Source organism: Saccostrea cucullata, unplaced genomic scaffold, assembly GCF_032062105.1.
Source record: "Saccostrea cucullata isolate Sc308-1 unplaced genomic scaffold, CSIRO_AGI_Scuc_v1 ctg272, whole genome shotgun sequence".
Classification (NCBI taxonomy): Eukaryota; Metazoa; Mollusca; class Bivalvia; order Ostreida; family Ostreidae; genus Saccostrea; species Saccostrea cuccullata.
In genome coordinates, this window is record NW_026938795.1 from 634,522 (window position 1) to 646,677 (window position 12,156).

The 12,156-nt window shown below is 33.8% G+C and overlaps 1 protein-coding gene across 4 annotated transcripts in view; it reads left to right on the forward strand.

Moving 5' to 3' along the window:
• The window catches only part of LOC134251295 (phosphatase and actin regulator 4-like), a 29,827-nt gene extending 17,948 nt beyond the window's left edge, over nt 1-11,879 (forward strand). For all 4 annotated transcript variants that reach the window (XM_062733691.1, XM_062733688.1, XM_062733690.1 and 1 more), the window contains exons 4-13: nt 1,395-1,541; nt 2,207-2,359; nt 2,707-3,001; nt 4,188-4,363; nt 5,774-5,930; nt 6,736-6,791; nt 7,011-7,072; nt 8,667-8,804; nt 9,209-9,285; nt 9,469-11,879. In XM_062733691.1, coding sequence (XP_062589675.1) covers nt 1,395-1,541; nt 2,207-2,359; nt 2,707-3,001; nt 4,188-4,363; nt 5,774-5,930; nt 6,736-6,791; nt 7,011-7,072; nt 8,667-8,804; nt 9,209-9,285; nt 9,469-9,484 — 1,277 coding nt within the window. In that variant the 3' untranslated portion in view covers nt 9,485-11,879. The remainder of the gene's footprint in view (nt 1-1,394; nt 1,542-2,206; nt 2,360-2,706; nt 3,002-4,187; nt 4,364-5,773; nt 5,931-6,735; nt 6,792-7,010; nt 7,073-8,666; nt 8,805-9,208; nt 9,286-9,468) is intronic.
• Nucleotides 11,880-12,156: the final 277 nt, after the last annotated feature.

Below are 12,156 nucleotides of genomic sequence, written 5' to 3' on the forward strand. Positions count from 1 at the left end.
TTTGTTATTGGTAAATTTTAAAGAGTGTTGAAGAGTGTTAAAGTTAATAACCAAAAGATCTGTGTTTTATGAGGACAGATAACAGGGCTCTGAACTCCTGTAATATTGGGAACATTGTCCCTAACTCAAAGCATGTATATATATCTATAGGTAAATACATGTACATGTACTAGTAGGCCACTATGAGCTTGTTGGTTTGGAATACTAATAATGTACTCCTCTTTATAACGTCAGGGCTATAACAGCTTCAAGAAAAAACCAACCAACTCCTTTACATCTCTCATAAGGAGCTCTCATGAGTTACTGTGATATCATTAAAAATCATTGTGGCCAATTTTCATGGGAACGCCAAAATTTTACAGGTTCAAGGGGGCATAGTTTGGAGCATTCGCCTAGTATATACAAGGGAAAAAAGTACACTTAAAACCCCAGTTGATACTTTGTTAAAGATGTAAAATTGTGGATGCAAGGTACCCTCATATTCTATAAATATTGAGCCACCATTAAATCCAATGACTCCTCAATACCAGCTGATAAACAAAGCAGACTGCTCTAACATAGAGGGGCTGTCTGGAAAAAACTCAGAGTACATTTTATTAGTACCATTTGCAAATAAATCTGTGATAAATTCAATTTCTTCTTGAGTAAATCAGCACATCATAAGCAGTAGGTTTAAGAATTAACAAGACATAAGTATAAAATCATACTATACTAAGCATGCGGTAAATAGATGAGAACTTTAACACTAGCAATATGGGAGGTAAAAGTTCAATTTATTTAGCAGGAAATTCATATTCAAGTATATGCTTAAAGACTTGTGAATTTTCATGCATAGGAATTCATATTTGTTTGCTAAAAAACATTCAAGATTACTATTAATATGTACTATTAAAATTATAGGCTCATCATTTACAGTTGACATTAATCATAATCTGTATCATTGCATAAAAAAGTGAGTTAATTAAAATAAAAAGTAATGTTGTCAGGATGATCAATCATATTATGAGATGCAACTAAATAATTAAATAAAACCTCAGCATGTGATTGTTATTGCTTCATCAAAGTAAAAATGTTGTACTCTGTCTTGTCATCTCAAACTAAATTATTCTCAAAACAAGGTACTTTTTGATGGTGAAGATTATTTATGAACAGGTGAATATACATAGGGGATTTGTAACATAACAGTCCAGTAAGTGTGAAGATCTGAAACTTAGCCTCCCTAATGTCGCTTATATTTATATCAATCCTCCATTATCATAGGCAATATAGGTATAACCACCAGTTTGCACAAAAGATACAGATGAGTTAAGTTTATGCTGTCTAGAATATGTCATAAATGCATTATTCATGTACATGCTTGGCTTTTGACTGAAGATAACCCTTTATCTTTTCAGCTGTGACAGAAGTTACTTCCTCAGATGTGTCAACTTCCGAGTGTAATGGCACTGCCACTGTAGACAGTGTATCCGTGGAAACAACACCTGTTACCATAACAACCCAAGCAGAGATTACTTCCTGTTCAGCAAACACTACTGCACCAGGTATCAAATACACAGTAACATATATTATAGAGTACTGCATAGAGCTCAACTGCTACATTCCAATGGGTGTTAAGTGTGATCTTTATGTTTAAAGATTTGACATTCTCTGAATAAAAACAACCCACTGTCTACATGGTTTAATTATAAAACAAGGAGGTATTGTTATGGCTACCTAATATTCCAATATTACAAGAATCTAGAAGGTTAGATTACTTGTGGGAGTGTGAACCTGAACCCAAACTCTATCAGGTAAAAAAAAAAGCCTGTTTAAATAAAAATATAGTTCTGCTAAATGGGAGTAAGGATTTAATCATATACATCAAAAACCTGTCTCAAATCTGAGAATATACTAAGAGTTCTGCTAAATGGGTGATGTGACTACACCAAGATTCTGTTCTGTAATGTCACACAAGCTGAACTATCAAAACTAAGAATATAGTTTTTTTAAAGGGGGCATGAAAACCTACACCCAAACTCTGTCACATCATAAGAACCTCTAAGACCTAAGGATATAGTCTAGGTGTAGAAGGAATGTAAAGGATGAATATATCATCCTTTTTTTAAAAAACTGCACAAACTTCATATGTGTGTGATTGTGATCATAGTGGTACCAAAGATTTTCTCCATTTTGGTGCTGTATTATATGTTGTACCTTTTGTTCACAGTGTTGACCACAGCTCAGGTTAGACCTATGGTATTCCCACACCTACAGGGCACCACCACCCCTGATTCTGGTGTGTCCAGCACAGAGTCACTGCCACCCACACAGGAAGAGAAATCTATGGATCCACCTCCCCATCCTGCTCCAGAGCAGAAAGGTAATCACTAGCTGTGAAGCAGATATGGTAATCTGTGAAATCAATAGCTTAAAAGTTTTGTTTCCTTGTTACAAAAAGACCCACAAATTGTAATCAAGTGCTACATTTCTTCTACTGTGGTTTCAAATCCACATACACTAATTGTCACCCTCAAACCATGAAATTTTTTCCCCACAAAAGTGAGTGATTTCACAGTTGTGCAATTTTTAGCAAATGCTGTCCTTAAAAATATGTTTTGAGTCATTTATAGAAATCATGCATCTACATTTAGTGAAAAAATAAGGTTTTGAATAATGGTAATATATAATGATATATTGATGTAACATTGTTATCCTGTATAATTACAGAGAAGTCCGAGGAGAAGGGTGAAGAAGCAGTGGAATTCAGTGATCCAACTGGAACATTCCAGATAGCTCCGGCATCTGACTGGGACAATTCTAAACTTCCTAAAAAGAGTGCATTAAAGGGGGCAGGACAGGCAGAGTCCCCCCCTGTCACTGATTCCTCGTCCGTTCATTTCTCACATGTAGATATCATAGAATCCCCAGCCCCTGTAGAGGTAGTGCCCATCACGGAACCAAAGTCCTCACCCAAAGCCACCCCTGTAGCAGCACCCCGGCCAAAACTCCGCGGAGGACTCTCGTAAGTTACAGCGACAGAGCTCTCCACACACACATCTAAGGGTTAGAAATAGGGCTATCTGTTACAGCAATAGATCACCACACACACACATCTAGTAGATCCTGTTAGGAAGTCTGTCGTGTTATACCTTTATGTTTGCTGCAAAGCAGAGGGGGTCTTGTCAAACTGAGCACAGAAGTAGAGTATTGTGCATATATGTTCAAAATGCAAAATTAATGTCCATTCCCTTGATACTGAGTTTTACACACAAAATCCTTTGATTTATTGTGAATATTACAAAGTTCTCCATAACATTAGAAAGTAACTTTTCATAACTAAAAGAGAAATGTACAGCATTCTAGGTATCAAATTCCTGCTTAATTCTCAGTATATGAATTAGTGACCTTTGAATGACTTTGTCAAAGAATTCAATACCCTTTAGTACATGTACTTGGTAAGGAAATGAATGGCCAAGTAGCATCACGAAAACAAACTGATCTCAAATGACATTTATAAAATAGGACAAGAAGTAATGCCTGTCTCTTGATGTTTCATTTAGATTTGTTATGTAAAGTACAGGTCATGTGATTTGTTATGAAAAGTACAGGTCATGTGATTTGTTATGAAAAGTACAGGTCATGTGATTTGTTATGTAAAGTACAAGTCATGTTATTGACATTTAAGTTTCCAGGAAAATAACTAGAATCAGGTACCGGTATATTCAGCAACATCAGGGGAAAAAAAGATTCAAAACAGCAACCTTTTGTTAGTGTATTATATTTGTAGGTCTTAAAATACAAAATCAACTTAGAAAATATTCAGGCAGTTGCACAGTTCTTATGTTTAGGTAAATGTTGAATTAATTTCTCTTTAATGCAAGCCTGGATACTAATCGCATTGATCACTTTTAATGATCAGTAAACCATTTTCTCAATGTGTAACTCAGATGAGCTAAAACTTTAAGGTGGTATACATCAATTTATCCAATGATTTAAATTAAGTGCGAATGTACTAAGTTGGTGTCGAAGTCATCTGACACCTTGTCAGTACAAATACAAATCTTATGCATTATCACAAAGTTTCAGGGTATTCCTATTTATTATTTGAAGAAGCACTTCAATTCTTCCAATCAGTTATGGAAGTAAAGTTTTGTTTTGCAACAAAACTAATTTTTTATACAGAATCTAACTTGTTATTTTTGTTGTAGAAAATTCACGGCCAGTGAAAACAAAGAAAACCAATCAGACCCAGCCGTGGCCAAACCGTCTTTCACAAACAGTCAAACGGACAAGTCCGACTATAATCCTGCGGACGATTCTTCTTCTGATGACGAGGAGATCCGTTACCGTGACGACGAGGATGAAGAGGAGGATGAACCCGTCTGTAAGTCCACACAACAGGATTTTGATGTTTTTTCCTCTTATTTAGCAAGAAGCATTTCTTGTAGCAACTCTTCTTGCCCAAGCTGTACCTTAAAGATTCATTCTAATGCCCTGTTCACACGGAGAGTTTAATTCGCAGTAAAATAATGCGAAGTAAACTAATGCGAATCAAACTAATGCAAAGTAAATTGCGTTCACATGACAGCTAATGCGAAGTAAACTAATGTGATTTAAAATTATACTTCTGCAGCCCGGCTATTATGACGTCATTTGCAAATCACGTCACCTTATGCAGAAGCAGATCCATTTGACGTAATGGCAAAGTGTCTGCATACACAAATTTCCTTAGTTTTTCACGCAAAAATAGCACAAGTACCTAAAGCTGACCACCGACAAGTGGTATTTGACTGAATTTTGCCATTACCCATGGGTCAGAATTTAATTCGTATTACCTTCGCTTAGCATTCACACGCAGCTAATGTGAAGTAATTTAATGCGCAGTAAACTAATTCGCATTAATTTGTCCATGTGAATGCTAAGCGAAGCTTATTCGCAGTAAATTTACGTTTAGTTCGAATTAAACTCTCTGAATGAACAGGGCATAACATAAGTCTTACAATTAACTTCATCAGTTTGATTACAGTGAAGTTAAATATGCATCATAAACAATGTATTTTACTGTAAGTTTAAAAGTCACACAAGGAAAGCTAGGAGAAAGAAATAATATATATACATGTATATATGTCATTGTTGAGAAAGATTAACTTTTGGACATTGAATTCTTACTTAAAAAATCCAATTTTGATCAGAGTAGATTAACCTAAACTACTGAAATGATTTGTTTCAGTTCTCTTTAAGGTAGGATTGACTTGTAACAAGTGGTTTTGTACATCATTGTGATAACTGTGAAGTTAGAGGCAGTCTATTTCTTTTTATTTGTCTGATTTTTCTTCGTTCTTGGTACCCTATATATATTCTTATTTTTAATATGTCATGATCCTTGAATAGCAACATTTTCTCTTTACCATAAATAGACTTGAATCTCTCTCTGTATCTTATTGGTTGGCTGGTACAAAATAAAGATTAGCTCTCTCTGTATGTTGATTGGTTAGCTGATACAGAATAAAGATCCATTCTCGTCTGTTTCATGCCACTATTAATCAATGTACCAACGTTTAACAAAGAAATGGTTCTTCTTGAGATTTATTTCGTGACGCGGTCTTCAGACAAAGGGATTACTATGAGACTGATAGGTATCATAGTCAGGTCGAGTTCACTCAAGTTTGGTGAACATGTATGGGTCTCTCAAATGAAAGTCATGTTAACTTGGAGAATTTTAAACTGGATATAAGATTTCTTTGTTGCACATGAATTAAATTTATGAAATTTGCTTTATTCTTTTTATTTTTAGCGGCACTGGCAGCCAAGGTGGCACGGCAGGATAGCTTGGCGCGGTTCCTCAGCAACAGACCAACAAGAACGGAACTGGTGGAAAAAAATATCATTCAGGAAAAATCAATATTACAGAAAACTGAGGACAGGAATGCCATCGGCAGTAAGCTAATCAGGTGGGTACTGATTGTCACCTGTTGATGGCGATGTATATGGTTTATACTGTACAGAACATTAACCTCCAGTTACTCATACTCATGTGGGTGTGCTGGAAAACAAGCAAACACACGTTTTCTTCATCGAAATTTTAAAAAGGAAATATGACTTTGAGAAAAAAAGGAATGTGTTACAAGATGTATTGCTGGCTAATATACGAGACCACGTTTTAAGCTACAGAGATTGGGCCTTGGTTCTCATGACTGGAATATTTCACAGTAGACTAGTCCATTTACAGTCATTAGATTGTAGATATCTACATTTTGTGAACATTTTCTTGAGATATTTATTTAGTATTCATATTCAAAACAAAAATTCGCAAATTCTGATTATTCTTTTGTACACTGTTAACAACTTTTTATTCGTGGGAACCTTATTTTTGCATAATTACGTGAGTGACTGTCATGAAAATGTTAATCTTGAGTACATATATATTATAACGGATTATATAAACAGAAACCACAGCTTGCAAACAATTTGTCTCACTAATAAATCCCAAATAGTTACATGTATCTCGTGTAAATAAGGTGTTGCGAAAATACAGTGATCTACAGTAATCTTTAAACTAAAACCACAATTTTTTTGAGCGGACATAATTCTCAGATGATAAAGGTCTCACAAATAAAATGTGATTTACAGGAATTATCAAAGTGTTTAGTCCTCTGTCAAAGATTTTTTTTTCTTGATTAGACATTTAACCAGTGTACTATTTTAACTTCTTATTTATGTATTGTTATAAATTTTTGTTTTTTTTTAATTTTTCAGACGATTGAGTTTAAGGCCCACTCAGGAGGAACTAGAACAAAGGAATATTCTACACAGTAAGCTTCCCTAAATTACCATAACGGCTCTGTCTCTCTAAGTAGTTCATATTACACATTTAATCTGGCATTTTGTTTCCATATTAATAGGCCTAAATGGTTAATTTTTAGTAAATTTATAGTAAATACAATGTAGGAAATGTATAGTAAGTGGTCAATGTATAGTATATGGTTATTGTATAGTAAATGGTTGATGTAAATGGTATTTTTGAATTTCAGCCCAAAGTATTGACCAAGCTGAAAAAGATAAAGAAGAGAAGAAAAGATACCTCATACGAAAGGTTGGTAGCATTAAGTCTGACAGAGAAAAAATATTTCATATATTAAGTTGTTAATATTGATGTGGAAGGAAATAAAACTCATTTGAAATGTTGGTGATATTGGACGAGAGGGGCCTCAGTAGAGGAAGGCTTAGATTTAGTTGTCAATCTGACATGATACTCTTCCTACTGCAGTAAAACTTGGTTATAACAAAGTCATGGGGACTATGAAATTACTTCACTATATCCATAATTTGTTATTTCTGTATAGTGAATTTGTTAAATTTATATAGCTGGGGATCCAAGATAACTGCTATATCCGTGACTTTGCAATATCCGTGTTTATACTAAATGAGTTTTACTGTAATAAGTAGGATGGTACACTATGAGTGTGAAGAACTGCAGGTGTTTGTGTTTCTATTTTGTTTATACTCTCCTGTAATTGTTTGTTGCATATTGTTTGTCACATATTGTTTGTCACAGTGTTAATGAATTGTTTCCCTCTCTGGGAGATCTAGCTATTTATGGAGATTGGTTAATTAATTAAATCACCTTGTTTGTTTATTCAAAAAACATGTTGATTATTTTTGTACTCTGTATGAAGAATGAATGGAGAAAAATGCTTTAATATCTGGAAGATGTGACTTTATTTCATGCAGTTTAGTATAGGAGACCTTTAATGAATTCAATCTATCTTAAGTTTATTTGGGTGGAGGATTCTAGCTTTAATATAAACTGATGATATTAATACATGCTTATTATACATAACATAGACAATGGGCAAAATTTTCATTGAATAAGAATCAAAAAAAGTTTGTTGCCTGACAAACATTTTTCCTAAAACATGTTCTTAAATGTATGAAAATTTTATGATTAAAGTCTTGTTCACAATTGACTGGATGTTATGTAATTGCAGTGTTTGATTATTGCATGTACATTTTGTACCAAGAATCATTAATATAAAAAATCGGAAATGTTAGAATACACCAATGATTAATACTCCTGTTGACAGAACTGTTGTATATCATATTTTTATTACATTAATGTGAATAACTCTCTGATGAATGCATCATATTTCTACAATAGTAATTCATGATGATGAATCAATGAACAGTTTATATGCCAATCCTACACATTATATAACAATAGATAGGTAAGGTGTTAATTATATAATTAACATGTTGATAGTACTAAAGCAGTCATGTCTGTACATGCAACTTTAATTAAACTTGTTTGTTAGGGAGGGTAATTAAAGGTTATTGAGAACATACACACCCTATGATTAGCAAGGAATGATAAAAGTGAGAGGTCTTTAGTAGGGACAGTATTTATATACCCTGGTATATACAAAGATCTATAACATTTAAAACATTTCTCTCATCATGTTGGTGTTTAATTCTTCATTATTTCAACTCTATTTTCTTGTGATTGTGGTGTGGAATAGTAAATTAAAAAATTGGAACAAACAATTGAGGAAATTCAGAAGACTGGTGAAGGTAAACTATTGTTCTAGCAGGGATGAATTAATCTTAAAAAATAAGTCTGTATATTTGTATTCCTTCCCTTTATAAGGATATCTTGTAATAAATTAAATGCATGTTTTTCTTTCTTATAGCTAAGCTTTAGACCCAGTATAGAAGAACTAAAGGAAAGAAAGATCATCAAATTCAATGATTACGTAGAATGGACAGATGCCCATGAGTATGACAGACGGGCAGACAAACCATGGACCAGACTGACACCAAAAGATAAGGTCAGTATAGTTACAGCTTACAGTTAAGGGGGAGGGGGGACTCGGACACCAAAAGATAAGGTCAGTGTAGTTACAACTTGAAAGATATTGATTTTTCTGATGCATGACACCAAAAGATATAGGTCAGTGTAGTTACAGCTTACAGTTATGCTTTGGAGGGGGACTTGGACACCAAAAGATAAGGTCAGTGTAGTTACAGCTTACAATTACAGGGGAGGGGGGGGGGGGACTCAGACACCAAAAGATAAGGTCAGTGTAGTTACAGCTTACAAACAACAGATAAAGTTGCAGGGAAGAGAGGGGGGCTACTGCTAAAAGATGGTTGGATTTAAAAATATAGTATTTAATACAATGTTTTGACTTCTGTGTATATCTCTTGTAAAAGAGTTTTCTTTGCTTTGCAGGCTGCTATTAGGAAAGAATTAAATGAATTTAAGAGTAAAGAAATGGATGTACATGAAGAGAGCAAGCACCTCACAAGGTACTGATTATATTACAGTAAAAGGAATTATATTTATATTAAAGAGTTCTTTATGATTAACAATGTCATACGGCTCTGAATAAATAAAAATGACACAATGTTCTGGTGATCCACAATACACCTGTATATATTGCCTTTCTCACACGACAGAACACAAATGCTGATATTTTGTTTGGGTTGTAGATTCCATCGACCTTGACATTGACTGAGCTGTCCGTTCCTGGTGACCAGGAAGGAGTATAACACACAGACTTTGAGCAGCTGGTCCTGTGTAATCGTTTGCTCACTGCACAACCTGATCAGGGAGTCCATTAGCAGCTTCTGTTTCTTCTGATTCCTCTGTGATCAATCGTCTTTCACTGCTTCCCCTACTTACTGTTAAGTGTCCCAAGATGACAAGATTTCATTCTCTGTTTAAGCTTTATTTTTTATTTATATATAAATTGTTATATTTAGGGGGGGGGAAGGGAGAGAGTCACTGCATATAATAATGAAAATTTATTGTTCTACTTACTATGGATTATCTGTTTAATGAGGAATTTGGGTAAAATTTTCTAAAATCACAGAGACTCCCAAGGAAAAAGACTTATTTTTGTGTGCAATATGAAGGTATGCCATAAATGTTGTGACTGAATAGAGAGCATGCTTGTCTGTAAAAAGAAAAAAAAGATCATATTAATGGTCTTCATCATAAGAATCATCCATATGCTGTTACTGTTACTTAACAAATTATTCCTACACTTCTATGTGTTCTGAGCATATTGAACAAGATTGTGAAGATGGATTCATCAGTTTTCTTGGTTTCAGTGTCATACAATTTGGAACAAAAATGCACCAACATTCTTTTTTTCAAGTATTTTGTGTAGTCTTGTTACAGAAAAATATATTATTGTACCTGTAAATCCCAGTGCATGTATTGTAAATCTACCGTATAAGTAGAATTTTTAGTGAGAGGCATATTTCGCTATTGTTCTTAAAAATCGGTATTAAATTTAGTGAGAAATAATTTTTACATGTAATAGTGATTTTGTGATGTCTTGAATAATAACAGTAAACTCAAATGTAGGAATGAATTGTTAGCGATATTTAATTTGAGTGATCTCAACACCATTGCTAAAATTGCCAAAATCAAATCCTTGTTAAAATTTCTGCTTTATATGGTATGAGAATGATGAGTGCCCATGCTTTTTAGGTACATTTAACCTGAAGTGCTCATAACAATGATTCAAATCTATTTCTCTCAGCTTCTGTATATTTCAGCAGCTGTGTCTTTTACATGTTTCTGATGCAAACCATTTTCCAATGTATATATTTTGAATTATCTGAATGTGAAGCAATCTGATTTATTCAAGGTCTAGAACCAAGGATTTCTGAATTTTTTACTAAGTAACCTGTGTACTTCTTGCGGCAATATGCTTATGTTCGTAGAACAGACTAATTTTATTTATCCATAGAAATAATTTACAAAATTTCATGTAATTTTTTCCAAAGTTGACTTTTGTTAGATTTTCTTCAAATGGTGCACATTTTAGATGTAAAACTAGAAGACATTTGTTTTATCTTTCACCCAGTGTGTGTGTTTGTGGTCAGTTTTGTCATGAAGACTTTAGTCAAGATCTGTAACATATAGGTATTTGCTATGTAGAAGCAACAGTGATAATTCACAGCTTTTCATTAGTGATTTTTATTTTGCTTTATGATTCACACAGCATTGTATGTTCAACTCTACATGTAAAGCCAAAAGAAACTGTTAATAATCTCTAGGTTTAATAATGGGGTGTTGAAGGTTAATAACTGAATAATTAATAACCATTTTAATGCCAGATTTTTGTAGTTGTCTGCCAGTTTGGTTGGATCTGTTTCAATACTTTTTTTTTATATAATTGAATGTTGTTTTGCAAAATGAGATGCATTTATGATCCTAATTTTTCACCAGTGATGTAATGCCTCTGCTGTTGTACATATGTGTGCTTATGATCATTAATTTATGAACAGTGATAGTGCTATGCTTTCCCTGAACAGCCCCGACTTTAATGTCCAAGCCCAAGCTTTCTTGTTTACACAGATAATCTAAATGGTCCAGCATGTAAATATTCTGGTAAATGGGGGGTTACACTAATACCCAAAGGGGAGATCATCTTTACATTTTTTTTTCAAAAAGGGGAGATCACCCTGATATTTTGGTAAACAGGGGATATCACCTCGATACCCAACAGGGGAGGTCATCCTGATACCAGGGTGCATCATATCAGCAAACCTGGCATCAGTTCATATTCATTCCATCATTACATTTTGTCCGAAGGAATAATGAATTCACTTCAGAACATTTCTGTGATATGTAAATCATTTGCTGTCATCGTTTAGAAACAATGGTGTACTAAAAGGTCATTTTTAATTATTGATTGTCATTATATGTACATGTATAAGAGATAAGAATACAAAGTTCTGTATATCTACATGTACAGCCTTAATTTGTGTATACTTTGTACTACTGTCACATCCTGTCAATTGGCTATAGATGTAACAGTACATAGGGTTTATAATTGTACCCAGCATTTTATACTGTCAATACAGTAAACTATAAAAAAAAATGATCTGTTGTTTGTGTTTTATCATTAAATGTGAGAAAAAAGCATTGGATAAATTTGATGTAGATACCAAGTACAATGTAATGAGAACTAGAGATAACATTTTTTGGTCACCTCTTTCTCAAAGAAGCTCAATTTACAATTGACAAAGTTTGATAATACCCAGGCAAAAAATGGATTCGTAAACATGAAGCAGACAGAATTTTAGTGTGCAATCATGGAATTACATTTTTGCGTCATTGTTTACGAGCTGCAGTGCAAGACATAGCAAAATATTTACATT